The 21,945-nt window shown below is 39.2% G+C and overlaps 1 protein-coding gene across 1 annotated transcript; it reads left to right on the top strand.

Annotated features, from left to right (window-relative positions):
* The first annotated feature begins 254 nt into the window (after positions 1-254).
* LOC120447748 lies at positions 255-21,488 on the top strand. The gene is made up of 4 exons (XM_039629296.1): positions 255-546; positions 12,381-12,560; positions 16,012-16,127; positions 21,282-21,488. The coding sequence occupies exons 2-4, from the start codon at positions 12,530-12,532 to the stop codon at positions 21,486-21,488; spliced, it is 354 nt and encodes a 117-aa protein (XP_039485230.1). The 5' UTR covers positions 255-546; positions 12,381-12,529.
* The last annotated feature ends 457 nt before the right edge of the window (positions 21,489-21,945 follow it).

Here is a 21,945-nt window from a genome sequence, read left to right as displayed (position 1 = left end):
CCCTCATATGGATTTGTAACACGCCTCCTCACACCCCCATTAAACATCAGTGTGCATTTATGTTTTACAGCGTCTGCAAAAAATATTATCAAAAGTAATAAATGAATAACAAAATACAAAACAAACGCCATCAATAATTCATGGAAAAAAAAACAACACAAACAGAAATAACCAAAAATAAAAGCTTGCGGCGCGTCGTTCTTTAAATATTTCATAAATTAATTCTGCAAACAGCATAAGCGAAATTAAAAAATATACAACAGAAACATCAGGAATTAATGTAGTGCCTAATGCAATGTGTAATAAAGCCGTGTAGACCAGGAGGTGCAGCAGATCATTAAATACCAGCAAACACTGTTAGGTGAAAAAAATTATGAAATTCAAATTTATATTTATTATTGAATAAATATGCAGAGTAAATGTCACATATGCTACCCGTGAAAACAAATTGAATTATACAGCAAATTAAACAACAAATACTTTTCATCCTGTTTTCAAATGTTTGGCTATTAAAGCGCTTACAGCTTAATTGGGCGTTACAGAGTGGTAAGTGAAAAAATCAACATTTCTGATAAACAATTATTTTCAAAAGTATAAATTATTTAAATGAATTTATATTGTGGTAAAGTCAATGATTCCATTGATTAAGAAAAAACTTTAGTTTGATAATAAACTTGTTATAATAGGATATACGTTCCTTCACATTCTTCACCTTCCAATTTGTTTAAATCTCATTAAAAATTGCCTTCTTTTTAAATATTATTCACATAAATATTAGCAGAAATGTATATGTTTTAGAAGACTTAAACACTATTTTATCCATTTATCATTATGCTACAATCATCAGACTATTTTCGCTGTAGATTTGCATAGTATTATTATACTTTATTTCAATACACCAGCGCATCTTTAATTTTCCACACAGCGCACTTTTAATATATACTGATTGTAGTCAAGACCTTTTAAAAATTGTAATTAAGATACCATTGCGCATTGCTTTGAAATTGTAATTAAGATACCAATGCATATTCCTTTATATTCTCCATATCTTCTAATTTAAATACACGTATACAACCTCGTTCATTGCTTTATCAACCAACTTTGCTGATGCAAAGATATCTGTCGACCCTCATCCATCAACAAAAACCCGACCACAAATGTCACATGCAAATTCGGTTCGCCTTGTAACGGAAGTGCAAGCAAAAAATAGCGAAAGATTTTTATACATAACTTTTTATGCTACTCATTGTTGGGGGCCAGAAACTTCCTTCAACCTCAACCGTTGCAAGGTGGCGTTGCTGCACTTTTGTGGTAAGGTGAGGTGAGGTGAGCTGAACGGGTGTGTGCACGTTTTTGCATTTGCACCACTTTATTTCAATTTTATTCGCCATTTTCTTCGTTTGCGTGGCACATTTCCTGGGGACGAGACGCAGCAGTGACTTTTGCTCTGCAGCTGACTCGACTCCACTTTCCTCTTGCCACTTTCCGTTTTCCCTGGCCTGCCCCCCTCATTACCCTCTTTACATTTCTAATTACACGCTCATTTTAAACTTGAAACATTCGCAAGCGGATGCCTGGGTCTGCCTCTGGAGGAGTCTGCGATTTTCAGTAACAATTTCCCATTTCCCATGCCGTCAGGCTGCAAAAATGTTGGGTCACAAATGTAATAGACCAGACTTTCCACTGAAGAAACCTAACAGGCCGACCACAAATGTCTGGCATCTAGGGCTTGATTGGAGACAAGGCTTGCATCGGACATTTTTTCCTTCATTTGTAAAAACAATTCCCTGCAACGTTCTACAAGATCAAAATACTGATATTTATAATCGCAAAAACATGCAAAAAATGTGAAAAAAATTTTATTTTTTTTTAAAACATAGTTCGATTGGAAATTTAATTACGAACTCAACGAGGTATGACATTCCATATTTGGAGATATATTTTGAATGTTCTGATCAAAATACGGATATTTATAATCGCAAAAACACAGAAAATCGATTTTTGTCAAAAATCCAAAATCATCATCAAAAATTGCAAAAAATTGAAAAAAAATTTTATTTTTTTTTAAACAAGTACTTTTAGAAACAATTATCCAGTTCGTTTCTACACCAATTTATTTAATATAAAAGATTTGACACATATTTGTTTTTGCATAAAAACGAAGGACTTAATATGAAATATTCGCTTAGGAAATAGTAATTATACCCATTACTCGTAGCGTAAGAGAGTATTCTAGATTCGTGGACAAGTATGAAACAGGAGAAATGGCTGGACATGGCCACATCATTTTTTTTTTTTAGTTTTCATAATTTTTTCCCCTAATTTCTACCGATATTCCAAAATATGTAGAAGAATTTTCGTTCGCAATTCCACTTTTTGGGTAACGGGTATACAGGAGCACTCTCTTGTTATACTTAGGTTACAAAAAATGGACTCTGAACATACCAAACGTGTATTCGTTTTGTTAAGTTACTAAAAAATTAAAACAATGCTGCATGTCCACTTCGCATGTGAGGAAACATTTACTACGCAAGTAAATGTGCAGGTGGGTGAGATGTTTTTTTGCCGTTTCTAGACTGCTCTTTGTTTGAGTTGTGTTTTAATTTCCATATTACGTGCTGGCCAGGGATTTATCAATGCGATTTATATAAGCCATCATTTCTCCATTTCCCCCCGAAGTAAGCAAATAAATGACTACAATCGTTTGCAACATTAATGGGGAAGTTAAAGCGAGGTAGAAAGTATTAGATAGTATTGAATTTATCAACGACTTCATTATTTTAGTATTAAGTACTCAATTTTCAATGCCAACATGGCCAACTTTGAAATACACTTTTCTATTGTTAGACAATGTGAAAACTGAATCTCAACTCAGCAGAATTTCCCCAGGCTTTTTGTCTTCATATTGCAGGAATTGTTTGATTTCTATGTGTAAGGAGCATGCGTTGACCTTCCGTTGCCATTTGACCTTTTGAGGCGGCTTTAAGAACCATTCTTACAATTTTTTTTAAATATTTACAATGATCCTGGGCCTTTTTTTCTAATTTATGCAATAAATAGCTTCAAATAGCAGCTATTGAATAGTTGAAGAAAAATTATAAAATTATAGGCTCGCATTTAAAATGTAATTGAAATATTGCTCATACGCAGCGTGTGCCCTTTTATTGAAACTGCAAATAATGCCAAGTTGGTTCATACCAATAAGGCCAATTCAGAGGCATAAATCTTAAGGCAATACAGCAGAGAATGTCGCAGCATGAGACCATTTTATTTTGCATACTGAGATGGGAAAGCGAATCTCGTAAATGTACTAATATAAAATATCTATTAATGTGCAGTCGTCTTAATCAAAATTACTTTTAAGAATAATTGTATCAATAGGCAAGGAGGTATAAAGTTTAATAGGAAAGTATAAACTTCATAATTGAGAAAACTATTTAAGCCATTAAAGCTTTCTTTATCTCAACTTCTTCCTTTCTTTTGGCTCCCATTTGCTTCTTTAAATTTAGCAATTGCTGCACTTGTAGGAAAGTTTCAATTATAAGTCAGTGTGCCAGAAGTTCTATCTCAAACTCTAATTAATTTATAGTGCTTCACACCTAGTAGCTTAAATTTGTGGATAACTTGCCGGAGTTGATAATAGTGCTAATGTAGAAATGAAATAGTTTACTACTCATCAGTTACTTTTTGATATATCAGTCTGCGTAAAAAGGCACTCAAACCACCGAACTATTTTCATTTGGCACACCGAAGCTCAGGTAAAACTGAAAATAGCTTTAAGGAAAACAAGCTTCAGCGGCGCTATCAACTGCAGATTTCGCTGTTGGTATTGCCAATTTAAGCGAAAATTAAATTGGAATTTGCAATGAATATTTGAACAAAAGTACACAGACCAGAGTGCGGTAAGCGAGCAGTGGTAATGGGATCGAATCGAGAGGATGGGGATAGGCTGCATTAAATGAACACAAGTGTTGAGCAAAGTGAATGCGTAATGCGTTTTTGCACCCGGAACAGGACAGGACCACCAAAAAAAGTCGGACGCTGTCAGTCACCCAGGTCCGTAATTTGCAGTCCGGGTATTCCGCTGCGTTGTTTCCTCCGGTCTATGTGGTTTCCCTGGATATCCTAACAGAATGGATGAACTCATCAGCAAAGGATTTGTAGCTTTTCGGGAATAATGAGTTCGTATGCTTTTGATATTTTTTAAGTTCCTTACTTTAGTAGTAAATAAAAATATTTGTACTTATTTTAAAAGGTCTCTAATGTTTTGATTTTTTTCTTTTATTCTTCTTATGGTTGGTGTAATGGTTAAAAACGTTGGGCGCCATATATTTTTATTCTGTGTAAAATAGCGCTTAAACCTGTTTATATTTACCCAAAATATATTTCGTCTCAGAACTCATATCTTAGACTCAAAGCTCATATTATTCGTTAGATGTTGTGAGTAACTTGTATTGTGAGTTGCCAATAGAGGTCTTCAAACTCAGGAAGTTGCTTTCAGACCGAGTGAAGCCTGTTTAATAGTTCTCGGAAAACGGGCACCCGTGCCCAGAACAAATCCATTTCTTGCTGTTGACCCCTTTAAATCGAACGGCAGTTGCAGCGGATTTGATTTTTCCATACTTGGCCGTCGAGCGTGACATCCACGTAGCCCTTAAAGCTTCTCCCGCTTCCGCCCTTCTGTCACATGTGAAATTGGGCGGCTGACATGTTTGCCGCTGTTTTTTTTTCTTTGCGACCACCTTCCGTTTTTCCATTGCTCATGTTAGAGTAGGTAATTTTTTAATGCATTTAAACGGCTGTCAAGTGGCCCACACACGCCACTTCGCTTCTGAAACAGCTCCACATTGCCCCCGTGCCCCATCCTTTGCCCTTTGTTAGCAGTTTTGCAAAGTGACGCGGCGCGAGCAGTTGCCCAAAAATATGCAAAAACCCGCGAGCACTTACGACAAGCTCGTTCCGTTGGCAGGAGGACTATATCAGGTTGCGCCCTCAACCAACAGCCAAGCAAAATTTAGACATTCGGCCTACAGTTCGGTGTTCAGTTTTCGTTCACCGAAAAGTGAAACGAAATAGAAAAAATTCTTTTTCCACGGAATCGCACACAGTCGATGGTGAGTTGCTTGCTTGATGGGTTACGTTCATAATTCTTCAGACTTGGCGAATTATACCTATAAGGCTATGTCCAGTTGGATCAGTAACAATCAGGCAATTGTTTGTTGTTATGTTTGCAGAAATCAATAAGTTAATTGGAAATGGATCGGCGTTGATGGTACACATGTTCCAGGGCAGAACATCTAGGATTCGTTGTAAAACGTGCTTTCATTTCGCTTTGTTTTGAGCACTCACAACGTTGGCTCGCTCGCCTGTCGGAGCAGAGTCAAGTAGAGGACATACAAAATTGAAATAAAGTACAAACATGTTGCCAACTTTTGCACAGCGGCAACAACAGCAACAGCAACAATAACCACTGTCTGTCATTCAGTCTGTCGGTCTGTGGAATGGTTTAGGCCCATAACAACAACAACAGCGACGGAGGAGAGAGGCAGGAAAAAGTTTTAACTGATTACGTTTGCTGTTGATAATGTTGAGTGACATTTGGTTTGCGTATTAACTTAAGTGAGCGACAGCAGCTGCCTGTCCCCCGCCAACTGAACACATACACATACACATGCACATGCACACATACACATACACACATATGTGGAGTGTCCTGGAGCCACCCACGGATTCACCCCTTTTGGGAGCTCTTCGGATTGCCAGGAGGTTTGTATTTCAATTAAAAAATTAATTTTTTAATGTGGCCCGCTGATGGGGCTTCGCATCCCGCCGAATGGCAAATGCTTTTAGAAATTAATGTTGGCGAAACAGAAAGCCAACAATTGTGTTCGCCATAATGAATTGTAAAAGTCATTTATGCTGGTATCAGCAACTATACCATATCAACACGATTCAATAAAACACCCAAGTTGTGGGCAGCAGAACTTAGGTAGAACTCAACGTTAGTCGTGTAATTGTATACATGGGCGCTAGAATCGCTCAGGGTGTATATTTGTCGCGTTGCCAAATTCAAATATCTTTTAAGTCCTTTTGCCAAGCCAATAAACCAGCACTTAACCGCAATTACCCCCCGTTTTTCGGCAAACAAGAGCAGCGTTTTTTATGCCACTCTTGTACTCGCAACCTCTTCTTTATCCTTTCACCCAGCCACCCCAAAATACCCCCTCCCCTGAATGTGCACTGCAATCAGTCTTCATTTACACTTTGCACCTGGGGCGCTTGGCTTGCCGTTAGTCTCTCAACTCAGCTCTCTGCTCCCAGGGCCCACTAGGTACTACCCACTACCTTGGACCCCGGACCCAGGACCCAGTTCACAGTTCAGAGTTCCCAGTTCAGTTCAGTTTGGCAACACGAAAAGAGTGTTTCTGGTGAAGGAGGAGAAGGATGGGTGCCTGTGGTGGATCGGAGTTCGGAGGTCGGAGGTCGGAGGTAAACCTAAACCGGGCACCCAACAACTTTAAACTCGCATGCAAGCTCGAAGGCCAGAGACACAGTGTGCAGTATGAGTTACACCTAAAAAAGAGTTGAGTTGAAAAACGGCGGCAAAAACTAAAATCTCTGTTCCCCCAGAAATCTGTTACAAGCTGTTACATATAGTGCACATTACATGTTTATGGGGAGTATAAGTGGACGTGGCAGGATGGACTGCCTGACTGACTGACTGACTGACTGCTGCACATGCCATTACAATTTCGGGGCGATGATTAACAGTTGGGGAGTGATTTGTGATTTTTGATTCTCTATATGAGGCTAACAAGTTGGCCAAGGGGTAGCTTAGCCGTCTATCAACACGGTTTGTTGCATTGCTTACTGGTTTTTATTATAAAACTGTGTACTTTATTTTTGTTGTATTTGGCCGTGCTGTTGTTACAAAGTTGCCCTTTCATGTAACGAACAACAAGCGACCAACTCACGCCAAATACAAGTCAGATGCTAAGGGTGAGGGAGCCATTCTGATAATAGGTGTAGTCGTATTTCCGTTTCCCCTTTTTCCCCAATCCAACCAACCGTCCGTCCCCATTCATCCATACATATATTGTAGTTCCACTCTGAGTGAGTGAGTTTCATGTTTGGTTTGCCGCTTTTGCATTTGCTGTTGTTGTTTTCGAAGCCATTGTATTCACTTGACTTTTATTTCATCATTACAATTGTTGCTGTGGCATTGTTATTGTTAGCATTCAGCCCCAGACTTTGCCCAGACCCTTTTCACTTTTTCACCTCTTCACCTTTACCCCCTTTCACCGACAACCATACTCATTTAAATTGTCTTTCAAATACCCCATGTACACGTGCAGATTGAGGAAAACGAGGTGGTGAAGGTACATACATGTAAAGGCCAAAATTACATTGTTAATTACATTTGCAATTCTTTGTGGTTTCGCATATGAGTTATAGTCATTCCGTTTCCATTTCCACACTGGTCAAACATTCTTGCGGTTAAAGTGTCTAAAAGAAAAGGGCAGGATGAAGAAATGAGGCAATTTCGATGACATTCTTTATCTATGGTATATATTTCAGAGGGTAACGTTTGAGGCGGGATCATATTGAAAGAGAAGTTTATACAGTGGAATGCCATGCCTGCGTGTGACATATTCAGCCTTTGTTTCGTTACTGCAATATGTCAAACCATTGGACTTGACTTCCCTTTGCTCTGGTATCTAGTAGATCAACAACATTTTGGCTTCGGATTTCTGGTTCAGTGTTGTCCAAACGGGGAAACCACAAGTTAGTTACATCTCCATCTAACTCGTACCGTGTATGTATGTGGGTGTCGTTTAAATATTCATGTTCGCCATTATCATCATCCCTTTGGCGTTGACTGTCTGGGTTTCGTCTGCTTTTCGGTTGCGGAGTAAATGACCAAAAGGTCATTTGGCTATAATGTCTGCCCTGCCAAGAAAGCAAATTACAACTTGATTAATTATTAATTATTTTCGGGACTGTCTTGAACAGACCTGAGTGACTTTGCTGCCTAAGCCCAGTTAATTCATATGGCTAGGATTGGAACTATCCTGAACTTAATCTTATCCAAGTTTTTGGCTCTTTATAGGCAATGTAAATATAAGAAAAACAGACCTTTTTAATTTTAGCTAAACTTTACCAACTTAACTTCAATAGTTTAGGTTTGTCTCTTTGAGTGCTAAAATGCTTAGAAATACCTTGAATACCTTGGATTTAAAATCTTAAAAACAGTTTAATCAAAATAATAAATATATCACTAAGAATCTTAAATCGATGCACTCAAATGAATTGTTGCAAGTTTTTCTCTATTTAAACAACAACGGATGCCTTGAATGTGATGTCATTGAAGCTGCTGCCATCTTTGCCACATCTGAGCTCAAAACAAAGTACTTACTCCCACAAACGAACCATTATCTCACACTTCATACGCACATAAATGGCAGGATTAGATGCCATTTTGTTTGCTTTGTGGCTAGCCAAGTTGTTAATGTGCATCATCATATTCTTGAAATGAAATTAGGTGGCAAGGATAATGGCCAAACAAAGACGCAATTAAGGTTATTTGTCGCTCGAGTAGAAACATTTAACAACTCGAATTCTATTTTCATTTGTTAAACACATAACTGGAATGACAATAGTCCTTTAAGTTCTGCATAATATTTTCTGCAATCTCACCTTTTAGTAACCTAACCTGACCTAACTAAACAGTACTTAATTAAGTTTTAATTTTCATCCCACGTGAACTCAATTAACATTTTTTTCAAAGTACTTTTATGTGGCACCCGTCATCTTGGACATTTCACCAAAACTAATTGCAGTCATGTTTAGGTTTTATATAGAAGCGCTTTAGAACTAAATGCCTTTCCGCTTTTCTAATTAAGAGGAAGCCCGCCGACAAAAGCCACATTCACCTACATACACAGCTTGGGAGTGTAGTGTTTGTATATTTTACCTGCTAAAATAAGTACATGGGAAAGCGAAATGAATTTAATTTAAATTCATATAACCCCGTATTTCCGAAAACAACAGCTAAATAAGCATATGCCAGACAATTCTGTTGGGGCAGGAGTCAAATCTAGAGCGGGGAACTCAGTTGAGTAGCGGCGACACTACGAAATTTTTAATTACTCGTACTCAACTTTCAAAAACTGAACTGTGAGGGCTCGAGCAGGACGAGAGCTCATTTTGAAAATTTTCATAATTACTCGCCGACCGACGACTTGTTAAGTCAAACAGAGAAAGGGAAAATCGGGCGGAAGGCGGTGGCAGAAGAGCCACGGAGAAAGTCAGTCGAGTTTCGTGGACGATTGCGGACGAGGTCCTGGTGGCAGGATACCAAAAGGGTGCGGGTACATGGGATGCTGATTCAGAGCACCACTCACATGAACGACGACCAGGACTAAACGAACTTGTACACAGGAGCCCCTACTCCCCCTCTCCCTCCCACTTCCACACACATACACAGGCACACCCCTGCCCTCACTCAGAATGAATTAATGTGTGTATGTGTGTGTGTGTGGCTCCGCTTGAGCACCTGCACCCGATGTGGTAGCTGTGTGGGTGATGGGTTGCATGGGTTATGTTGGGCATCCTACCACACATAAAGAGGGGGGGTTCCGGAGAGGCCGTGCACTTGAAACTAAAGGCTAAGTAGGCGCATTCACACAAACATTCCGGCACAAATGCAACTCGGTCTATCTACAGGACAGTCGTGTGGGAGGATGTGTGGGTGTTTTGGCGTGGGTCCTGTTCCACACTCACAGGCAAAAGTTGAGTATCCGGCTCGATGGGTCCTCTTCAACCTGGCATTGGGCTGGTTATGTAATTAAATTTATTTAATTTGACTTATTATGCTCATACATGTACACACGCAGATAAGTTGTTACAAACTTATTACAATTCAGGAAAAAAAATAAGAATTTTTTAAAAAAGCATTTTGTGAGTAAGCCATTACATATCAGATAATCTTTAAGCCAAACTTTAACTACAATATCTCCCGTGCTTATCCATTTACTGGCTTTTAAAACTTTTTCCCGAAATTCAGGAGAAACAAACATTTTAAGAAAATGCGGCTAGCGTGCTACGCCTAATTAACTCCTCCATGGTTTAAGCACTTAATTTGCAGTCCGATTTTTTTCTCATTTATATAGGCCCCAGGGCACTAAACTAGAGCACTTTTTTGCAGAGTGCATGCACGTATGTATTTAGATTCTCATCTACTTAGCAATATCTCTTCGCTTTCCGTGTGAAAGAGTGTCCTCGCTTAAGCTCATAAGCCTGACAAACAGTTTCACACAGGCACAAAAAGGCAAGATGAGGGTTTAGTGAAATTAATGGAATGAAAGCCAAGCAAAAAATGACCAGCAGCACATTAGAGCCTGGTATACACAAACAAATTATTAAAATTAGTCTATCTCAGATCTCTCAATTATTACCTTGGCTTATGCGAAAACTTGATGTGTTAATTTGTCTCAGAAGGGAGTTTTTGACTTTACTCTGTCTCTCTCTCGTTACCAAACCAATACCATGTAAATGAGGTAAAGCTAAAAGCATGCAAATTGTTTACATGGAAATTCCATTATGTTTGCCCAATTTCAGCGGGTGGGAAATGAGAAGATATATGCGGGCTAAACGAAAAGCCAAAACAATGGAATTTGTTCGCCATGCTAATGGGTTACGACTAAAACCAGGCTAAAAGTAATGAAAACTTCCCGTAACATAATTAAGCTGCGAGGAACTCACACAGAGAAATCACATTTAGTATCATTATAACCACCATCATCGCCTTCATTAGGGTTTTTTTAAATCGAGTGCCTTCTGCAGAGTGGGGTTCTAACAACTAGACTTATATCCCAGCATATACTCTGATAAACCAATTGCTTAGGCTTCTGCATGAGTAAAGTAAATGGGTTGGCATGGAAAAGGAGGTGCAGACTGGTAAATGCAAATCTAAATCCTACACACCAAGGTTTGTGTTACGTACGATGAGGCAAACAAGCATTTACAATTTGCTTCGTTCTTACCGAACCAAAAGATACCCTGTTTAGATAAACGGATCTGACTTAGCTTAGTCCAATATACCTTTTAAAAGTTCACACTGGAGGTTTATAAAAACAGAAAGCTGAGGCAGGAAACTCAGCAAGTCAGGAAGTCTGTCGACGTGAACGTCGTCATCGTCATCGTCATCATCAACCTCATCCCCCCAGCAGACGTCCTTATAGTCCTTGCTACCCCTCTGTGTCCCCTCTTTGTTTTTGCTACAATGTTCCGGACTATTTTGGTTGAATGGTCAGAAAAGTTGCAGACAACACAAACACAGCCTGGCCAACAGAAGGCAGGAGCCAGAGGAACTGTGGGCAAAAGAAGCTAGCTGGAGAGCTCATTGTTTTTTTGTTGAGGACAAAAAAGGAGCAGCTCAACACTGGCCCACGTGTGTGCTGTCCTGTTGTTAGGGGCAGGAATAGCAATAACGAGCAGAAAATTAGCAAGAAAATAAAATCGATATTTACTTTTGGAGTGCGTTTAGGTTGCTCATTAAAGATTTACCAGACGCATTTAAGGGAAAGCTGATACAAACGTCACCTTTTTAAGGAAAATCATTATTTCGTTGATAAAGATGGGAAATGATTATATATACATAGGTTACCTAAACATTTATTTCATGTTCTCTAAGTTATAAACCTATATCTTATCTATATTGTTTATGTTGCGAGTTAAAATAAATCGGAATACTTTGAGTCCAAACTAGCTTTATATATTTAAATAGTCGGAGGCACAAATGTTTTCAGCTTCTTATGAGGAAGCATTCCGAATTACCCTTTATTTATTTAAAAATTGCTTGTGCATTGTTTTTCAATTCCAGCTTGGAATTTCCAAGTCATTTTGACCCTCGCAATTGTTCCCTTCCATTTCCATTAGCTTCCGTTACGGAAGCGGAAATGCCACACAGTTGCGCAGTCAAACTTACTGAGAGTCTAACTAAAAATCAAGGGGTGAAAACTCCTACTGATGTTGGCGAACTTCAAATTTGTACATATATGGAAAACAATAGTTGTTGGCGGGTTTATAAGAGCCAAAAAAGGTATATTTTGTAAGGCCATGGAATTAATGATACCCTGGTTTTAAAAAGAATTTAAAACTACTATTAAATTACTGTTAATTATAAAAATCTATAAAGGTTTATATATATAAGTGCACCGATTTTTAAAGGCCACCTGTGTTCGGCAATATATTATTAAGTTCTACATTTAAGGCAAAGTTTAGTTTGTTAAATAAGTTAATTATATAAAGTTATTGGCAGTGTACTTTCAAACTTATTTTGTTAAACAATAACCCTTATCGCATTTATTTCTTTCCAGGTCTTGGCAAATTTTAAATTCAGTAAACTAAAGGAAAAGTGTGATATTACGAAAGCGAAAAATATCAGTAGCTCTTAAAACTGCGAGAGTAAAAATATTTATATTTGTGAAACGGAAGACAAAGAAACAAGAGAACTTAATTATTGATCATGTTGGCCTTTCATAACGAGCATATAGCCAGTAAGTATTACTCAGTATAACTTGATTAAACCTTAAAAATGTGTTCTGATAAAACAATTTTATCTTTTCATTTAACCAATCGGCTAAGTTTTGATATATTTATTATAGCGCAACACCTAATCACTATTACACATATCATTGAAGATTAAAATCTTAGGGGGTAGCCCTAACAATATTAGCCTCTGGTTAAACTTAGTTAGATACCGCAAAATCCATCCGCAAAATCAATTTGCATTTGCAAATTTGGCAAGAGAGCTGTAATTGCTACAATGCGCACTCTGCGCCCAAGAATTGGGTGGTAAGGGACTTAACTACTTGTGAGCCTCAAACTAATCAATTATTAAGCGAGCTCCATTTAACATTTAAAGGTTGCCCACTTACCTCCGGCAGGCATAGACTGGGAAAAACCCATTAGGTATAACAATTTCCTGTGTGATGGAAATGGAAGGCAACGAAGAATAACAGCAACTCGAGGCTGCACTTAAGATGTTTCACCGAAGGAGCAGGACTGCTGCTCCTTTGTGTTAGCCAAGTGGGGAGACAGTTAAAACGGCCTGTTACATCGGAACTGCTCTCAATAAACAATAAAAGCACAGCCACGGCTGGCGTTCAACATCTGAAGCCTGCGGCATTATATTTAGGTTTAAGCACATAATAACTTAATACCATAAAAAGGGATCAGAAAGAGCACAAGCCACGGGCTTCCTCTTCAAGAACTGGCATCAATTATTTACCTAGCCGCCTGTGCCTGTGTCTGTGCCTGTACATATTTGAAAATTAAAGCTCTCCCTCGTTGGCTCCGTTTTTGGCGTACAAGTGGTGTATAATTCAGTGGCGGCTAATAAGCCTGCAATTTGCTTAACAACAGACACACGACTATTACAGCACTTGCTTTGCTAAACTTTCCTCACGAAAAATATGCAAACTTTTTTGACCCTGCAAAGGAAACAATTTATTGCGCAAAGACACCAGATATTACCATTTCTCTGCTTTTCTGCATTCCTTCTGTCCTTTCAAATAGACTGAAACAATCAGAAAAAACTGAATTTTTCTGCAAAAGTTTGTTTTAAAATAGGTTTTGGTACTAATGTATATGGTTCAATAGCATTCTGCCGCGCAACGCAAAAAAGTATGCTATGATTTTTGTATTCGTGAAAAAGGCTCATAAGCTTAGTTTAATTGAAATGTTTTGTTTCGTTTCTTGATTCCTAAACATTAAGATTTAATAAATAAGAGAGCCACCTTTTTTCTATCTTGACTGCTACGCATACCCATGTTAAACTATATGACCATATACAAGATTATAAAATAAAGCTAAAAAACATTGTTAGTTTGTGCAGCCAGACGTTGAGTTTTTTCTTTGTTTTAACGGTCTTCTTAGTTGCTTGAGCACGCCACAAACATAAATTTGGCCTCGCCAAGAACCACTAATAAATGGTATGGGCCAAGTAACGCTACCTTTACCGACTGCGGTCACTGGGTTGGCAAAAATGATTCATTAGCATTCAGCTTGAAAGTTGATTTGCCGCAAAAGAGATACCAAACCGCACTTTCCTCTGGAAAGTGAAAAGTTTTAAAAGCCTACAGCAACTTATAATATTGCTTTGGAGGCACATTACGAGCGCCCCATGAGCAACATTTTGCCAGGAAAGTGGTTAATGTGGGTTAATAAATTTAGGGAGCAGTGGGGTGAACCGCGGAGTGGAGAAGTTTCAGATTTGTTTGCGAGTAAGTATAGGCAGCAATAAGGTTCAATTAAAATTAATTAGTTTTAAGACATTTAATGAATGCAGACTCTGTAATTTGCTGACTTAATTGTGCGACTAAGCTCGACATTTGAATATTGCCACAGCTGCCGATCTTAAAATCACACAAAAATTGTAATGTCAAGAAAGTTATAGAAAACTGTTTCTCGGCACTACTAAAATGAATTAGCTCAGCCCTCTAAGGTACCAAAATCCCTTATTAATTTATTTTATATATTTAATTTAAGAATTGCAAGCTAGCTTTACTATTTCAATGCACACAACTGTACATGCATGTATATATGAGAGTGATTTTTAATTAATAAACTCATTAGGCACTGGTCTGGTCACCGTTTTTGCCGCCACACTATGTGAATTGCTCATTTTAATTACTGGCAGCTGTTATCCCCCACAGCACCTTCTGCTCCCCCATCCCCCATTCGTCCTTTGGGGGGACTGCACATAATTTCCTGGCATTTCAACAATGTGCCGACAATTTTTATGTTGTTAGACGGCGCTGACGTCGACAGTTGGCAGGTTGTTCGGTTGTTGCTCTTGCACTTGTCCCTTCGGTTGTTGTAGCTGGTCGCTTGTCGTTCAACTTTTGACGTGTTGCATGCTGTGGCCTTTTGAGTTGGCCAGACAAAAGGCCACGGGAAAGGACTAAAGGACTACTCCTGGCCTAAACGTGCCCGCGTTTTGGGCTAAAGGTTAAATATAATTGTTGCTGTTGCAGTGGTTACACGGATAAAAAAGGTAAATCTTACAAAAAATGAGAAACTCCAAAAAAGAGTGATGTGTAACACATCTAACTATTATGTATGTATGTGTCGTTTTTGCAATACGACGCAATGCTGAAGCAAAATTTCTCATTCCTAAAGACGAATGTAGATCGATCAATTAAAAAAATTTTATATGAGTTTTTCATACATTAAACTACTAGCAAAAAGGATCAGGTTCAATGTCTACTGCAACAGTATACGTTTCTTTATCCTTAATGTATTACTGGCTAGATATTACACAAATAGATATACACTTTGATGTAACAATTCAATTGAGTGGCTTCGAAAAATCCTTATTATTATGTTTTAAAAAACCACAAATATGATCGTCATGTCTAGGACATTTTTTTATGTGTATCTGGGGCAGGAACAGACAGTGAATGTGGGAAGCAGGGTGCCCTGGGTATGACCACATGTCAGGGGCTGGCTTCGTGCTGGCGGAATATGTGTTGCTAAATCGGTTTAGGCTGACACGAGCCTGTCGCCGGGCCGTTGGAAAATGGGGCGGCAGTTGAGCAGTTAATGAGGAGCAGAGACAGGATCCCCCTGCCATACTCCAAACAACACCTAGCGGGCCACCACAACCAAACAATGGCAAGGCGAAAAGCGGTGGGGAAAATTACACGGATTTATGAAAATGGCCACAAAACTGTGCTAAACACGTTGACGCTTTGCGCACGCAAACCCACATGTGTGTGTGTGGCGGTTAGCAGTCCTGAGCAATCCTTTCGCCAGGACATTCCACGGGGCAGAAGGGCTTTAATTGTGTAATAAAACGAACATGGCTTTGGCGAATGCAAATAGATTGAAATAATGTAAGAGATAGCTAAAAATGCATGCACTTTGCGCCGCCGCAACTAAACTCCGGACATTCCTTGCACTTACCACCACTACTGATTAATAATTTAATGATTGTCATTGCAGGTTGCGCTTTTCTGACTTATTTCAGTCCGGAGAGCTCCGCCACGCCCGCCACGTCGCCCACGACAGGAGCACAGGCAACGCTCCAGCTCCACAATGACAAGCAGTCGATAGCAGGGGTAAGTGGCCGGGGACAATGTCCTCGATTTCATCAATTAAGTAGCTAGACATATAATTTTCTTGTAAATGCACCTTCATTTGAGTGTTGTTTTTATAATTTGTTGTGCTATATGTCGCTACTTTTATACATACTCATTTAAACTATATATAGGGGTTACTATGGACTAAAGCCTTGATTTAAAAAAAAACCGAACCTGCATGCCAAACTAAGAATTATGCAAATCCCCTTTGATTGCTTTCGATTTCGATGTTTGTGTAATTTGCGCTCCCGCGCCAAATTATTTCGGCAAAAACTCTGACCAACCTTAAATGCGTTGGTCTGGGCCATTTTATGACAGGCTGCCAAAAGGCCGTAAAAGGCCGTAATGTTTGAAAATTGATTGCAATTTCCACTCTCCAAAATATAGATATATTTTGCTTTGTTTTTGATTTATGTTTTTTAATGTTTACCCCAATTGAGTTTTGGTAGTGAAAATGCCGAACATGTGTAACCATGTAAATGCAGTTAGGGAACACATGTTTCAGGTTGTTGATTATCCCCTCACCTGCTGCAAATTCCGTTTATGTGGCTGGAAAAGTAATTAAAATTTGTAAATTTATTTGAATAGAAGGAAAAAAAAATACATAAAACTAATCTTTGTTTGTCCTCAAATTGGAGGGAACTTCTTCTGACCTCACAATATTTCAATTATTAGAAAAAACAACAAATCTTGATTGTGTCTCCGGCTCTGTTTGTTCCCGGTCGAGAAACTCATAACTGAAATTTAATTTTGCTTAGAAGGACAAAAAGAGTCTTCAAAAGGAAATCAAACTAAACACAAGTCGGCAAGAAACAGTTTATTGAATATGCAAAATGTTGTGAACTGCAGCACAGTTGTGCAAACTGGAGGACATCCTCACTCCACTCCTCGCCCACTTTTTGAGATAGAAGAATAGATAGGCTGGTCCATTCAATCCCATCCTATCTGCTCCTTCAGCCTTTTGTTTTCATATTTTCTTTGTTTACTCTGACAAACACTGAGAGGGAAATTTGTGGCTGTTTTTGTGTGGAAATTTATTACATTTTCTTAGTCTAGGCCCAACCAGGCTCTTTGGTCTCTTCGGTGTCTTTGGGCTCTTGGGGGAGGAGTTTATCTTTCTTCTATGGCTTCTTTCAGAACTTTTAGCCTTGTCTTTTTCCATTCTTGTGCACTTGCCAATGTGCTACTGTGTGTGTGGCAAGAAGAAGTCGACTGTTGCTGCATGTGTGCCACTTATTAAAACTTGAGGGCGAGTCGAAGGAATTCCACCTTTGTTCTCTGGCTCTGCCGCATTGTTTTGCCAGCTCTACAGCTGGAGACGCTGGAAGGAGGCAGCAACTCTTCCTGTTGCATAATCAAGAGTTGTTTCATTAAATCGAGTCAAGGCGAGTCCCGTGTTGAGTTGTGTTAGAGAGGTTCATTCCTTGAGCAAATCCCCTTCTGATCTTTTAATTAACGTATCGAGTGCTTTGATAAGTGAAGGATCCTTCAAGTCGAGCGCTAAAGCGCACTACGGCAAGGGCAAGTTGCACACTGAAAGTGCAGTAATCATCCGGAGGACGATATAACTTCCGGTTTCCTCTTTGTGCCTCAGTTTGGCAGCCAGTTTTTTGCGCAAACGAAATACAGGCTTTTGCAAAGAGGAAACAGTTTAGCATAAAAATAAAAAGTCAAACTGTGGCCGTACAAGGCGGCGGTCGTGGAAAAAAAGCCTGAAAACACCGCTCAACTTTTCATGGCAACTGGCAGTTTAGGTTTATCTGAATCTTATGCGCTGCTTTGTCGTATTCAAATTTCCCAAAAACGACGCAAGCGAAGGCGGAGCCACGAATTGGGTGGGAAAAGTCATAATTTTCTTTTTTCGAAAATGAAAAATATCTACTGCCAAGTAGACAGAGCGAGAAGCAAATACGGCAATTGGGCAGAAACTTTGCACATATGCCAGGGAATGGCTGTCGCTGATAATTCAAAAGCCTTAGAAACGGAAGTTCAAGAAAAAGAATGTTAGGCTGAAAGGGCCAAGACTTCCGCAACGGGCTTAAACTAAGGGTTGATCGACTGAAAAATGCCCAAAGTTTATCTGAATTTTATTAAGCATATAGCTGTATATTGCTAAATGTTGCTTAAATGCAGTAAGCCCTAAGTTAGTCAACTGATTTAAATTTCCATTAATCAAGGTAACTAGCAAGCCTATAATTAATTGAACCTTTCCCTACACGGTTGTTTAGTACATCCATATAGAAATGCTAAAGTTTTTTTCCTTCTGTCGGTACACCTAGCTCAAAAGATAGTAGAAAAAAGAGAACGAAGTGAGGCAAAAAAACAAGCCGAGTTAACCAGAAAAATTCCGAAATCAGGACTAAAAAGGATTTAACCACAACCTGCAATTAATCACGCTCGCCCCTGATGTAGCACAATTCATGAATGAATGGATTTTGTGGTTAGTTGTGGCTTTCCAGAACTAATGAATAGCAAATACCCTTACCAAGGATTAAAAAGGGATATACAAGTTTTTAGTTCCTTTTGGCATTACACGGAACAAAAATTTGTGCATTGTGTTCAATATTTATTTGTTAGGCGTGCATATTGGTAATATCTGTAGACATGTTAGTAGACTTTCATAGAAAGGGTATATCCGTCGTGATGAAAAATCCCTTTGATTTTATAGCACACCTTTCGGATGCCACTCCTCTTTTCATTATTCACCCAAACTTTGTTTCGGCATAGAAAAAAGCAAAAATTTGTGTTGTTTTTCCAGACGAGAGTGACCATGCCACACCATACCAAACTATGGTACCATATAGTACCTTGGCAGGCCTCTGCCGAACTGAACCGCAACTAACTGAGCTAAAAGCCAAGCTATTGCTATTGGGCCCGAAGCCGCTTTGGTGCTGGACGCTTCAGTTTGGCAATTTATCTGGCCCCATCTGCATTTGTTGACTTTGCGCCGGCGATTGGGCCGCAGTGTACACTATTGTCCCGCTTTGCATAAGAGCTAACGAACTAGATTTTTTCCGCATTCTTTCCTTGGTCTCTGGGATCCGTCTGGCCATGGAGCCATCGCACCATCGAGCCATGGAACCATGGAGCCGTGGAGCCATGGAGCCGTGGAATAGGAGCCCTGAGCTTGGCGTTCGCTTCATTGGCATATCAATCAACGGCCAAAAGCGGGAAACGAATTCACTTACTCACACCACTGGACGCGATGGATGGATGGGATGGCCTGCTCTATATTGCGGGGGTGGTGGTGCAGGTGGAGGTAGTGGTGGTAGTGGTGGTAGTGGTGGGTGTTGGCATGTTGGGCCGCTCAGGATTTTTTCTGACTCGGCCGGATGCCATTTTAATTAAGTGTTGGCGGATGCCAGTTTCCAGGAAAAACAAGGACAACGGCCACACTCTGCCACTCTCTGCCAATGGCCAGTCGAGAGTGTAAGCAGGAAAGTGAGATGGCCCCGTGTCCTTCTGCTGGCCAAGAGGAATTTAAGATAAGAAAAAAATATATATATATTCTCGCCACATAGTATGTTGAGTTGGACAGGAGATTTCTGTCGGCTGTTTTGCTCTCTCTCTTGCGGCTGACAGTTTTATTATTATTTTTGCAAATCAGTTAATTAATTAAGATAGCCAGCTGAGCCAAGCAGTCTGTAACGAAAATTCAGCAGGGCGGAAGAATCAATCTTCAAGGACGAGATTTAACAAAGTGATTTTCCTTTGGCCAATACTGATTTTTCTTAAAGTTCTTTGTTTATATATCTACATTTTGGAAGCGAAATATTGTTAAAAAATGAAGGAAAATTATGTTTTTAAACAAATTTGTACTAATACCCGTATGGAACTTTTTCGCTTACTGAGATAAAGAGTTTGATTAATGCTGGAAGAAGCAGCCACTGACTCCATTCTTCTGCGGCCATAAAAACTGTCTGAGCCAAAGAAGGAACAATTTTCAACTTTATAAAGCCCATGAAATATTGCCGACACCGACTACAAAGAGAATATTTTATGCATGCGCATGTGTAAAAATATATTTTATTAGAAAACTGGTAGCTCCTCAACTCGAAAATGTTCCCGCACAAAGGAAGGAGTGGGAGTGGAAGTGGGAGTCCTTGAATATTTTTTGCATTTCAAAGCCGAATGCGCGACATTTTTATTGTAGAAAAGGAGCTTGACATATTCCAACAGCGTAATAAAAATGTCGATTTACATTGGTGCCGTATATCTCCCATTGCGTCCTTGCTTCTTTGTGGGTGTTATGCCACCTCGTCACTTTAGTGAATCCAAAATAAAACCACAATTTTGATACATCATTTCACGAGCATTTAAGGTGCTTCTGAAAAGAATGTTTTTTTTTATTACTATTTTGAAGTATCTTGTAGTAGAGTTTTTCAGGAACATATTTTGTAGACATTGTAAATTTGGTAAAATGTGCCATATACTTTACTTTAAATTTTGAAATACATTTTCTTTTTATTTGATACAGAGTAATATAATTTATATTCCACTCCAGCATATCTGCATGTTTTTTCCTATTTGTGCACCAAACTCATTAAATGTGTCTTTAACAATTTATACAAAATATTTTATAATAAAATGAGGTAAGTAAAATAGTATCTTAAGTGTGTCGGAATGTTCCTTTTTTGAATGTACTTACGCCTATAATCCAGTCTTGAAGAGTGTGTGTATTTTTCGGTTTCGAGGTGGGAAAAGATAAAAATATACATCAAATTGAATCACATACTGTTGGGAATTCGGATATAAGTTATAACTCATAAGAATCGATGTTGTTATTGACTCCATATATTGATGTTGTTCTATAATTGATGTTGTTGTTGTTGATGTTGTTTCTACTACTCTACTGCTACTACTACATATTCAAAAGCCTCTCAAAATACCGCAAGACCACCACTATCTGTTATCATGATTTCCGTTTAACTCATAACTATACCTATAACCATACATACCATTTACCAATCGATGTTGTGCTCCCTGCTCATTGATGTTGTTGTTTTTTGACCGTATATATGCATATGTTTTTATTATTTCCGGTGTGATGACAGCTTCCTCGGATATCTGTCAGCATTTCGTGTTGCGTTGTGTTGTGTTTTTTTCTTGAATCTCTCATCAATTCTCTTGCAGGTTGCCTATCCATGTGGCGCCCTAAACGTGCGGCGCTTGCGCTGGCAGCAAAATCCACAATCCTTTGGATACCCTTATCCTCGTCTGCAGCTGCAACGCCACCAGCAACAGCAACCGCTACCAAATCAGCCATCCAGTTCCGGCCGCCTCAGTTTGGGCAGCCGCCACAGTTTGCGCGATTTCTGCAAAACGCAGGCAATTTGCTAACAGCAATTGCATTCCGCTGCCAGCGATGCAAGTGCCACTTCAGCAACAACATCATCAACAACATCATTAAGAAACCCAACATCAACATCAACATCAACATCAAGCAGTCCAGGAACAATATCAAGTGCATCGGGTCAGCTTCTGCAATCGCACAAGCTGCACATGCAACTGCAGCAATTGCCGAGCCCAATTAGTCACAGAAAATTGGTAGGTGACTCACAGGCTAAGCCAGTTATGAACAGATCTCTTGGGCACTATTTTTCATTTTAATTTTCCCGAAGAAATATGGGTATATGGGTCAGCTTACTTAATGCCTTGTGTCTATAAGTGAGACTATTGTATTGTATCACATTCCTGTGCGAGTTTTGGCGAGTGGTAAATAATTAGGCGCTTAGCAAGGCGAATTATAAATGGACATATGAGCGAGCAAACATTTTTGACATTTGCGAACTGATAT

Source organism: Drosophila santomea, chromosome 3L, assembly GCF_016746245.2.
Source record: "Drosophila santomea strain STO CAGO 1482 chromosome 3L, Prin_Dsan_1.1, whole genome shotgun sequence".
Taxonomy (NCBI): domain Eukaryota; kingdom Metazoa; phylum Arthropoda; class Insecta; order Diptera; family Drosophilidae; genus Drosophila; species Drosophila santomea.
Note: the sequence above shows the minus strand (reverse complement) of the source record. Positions and strands in the feature narration are given on the sequence as shown.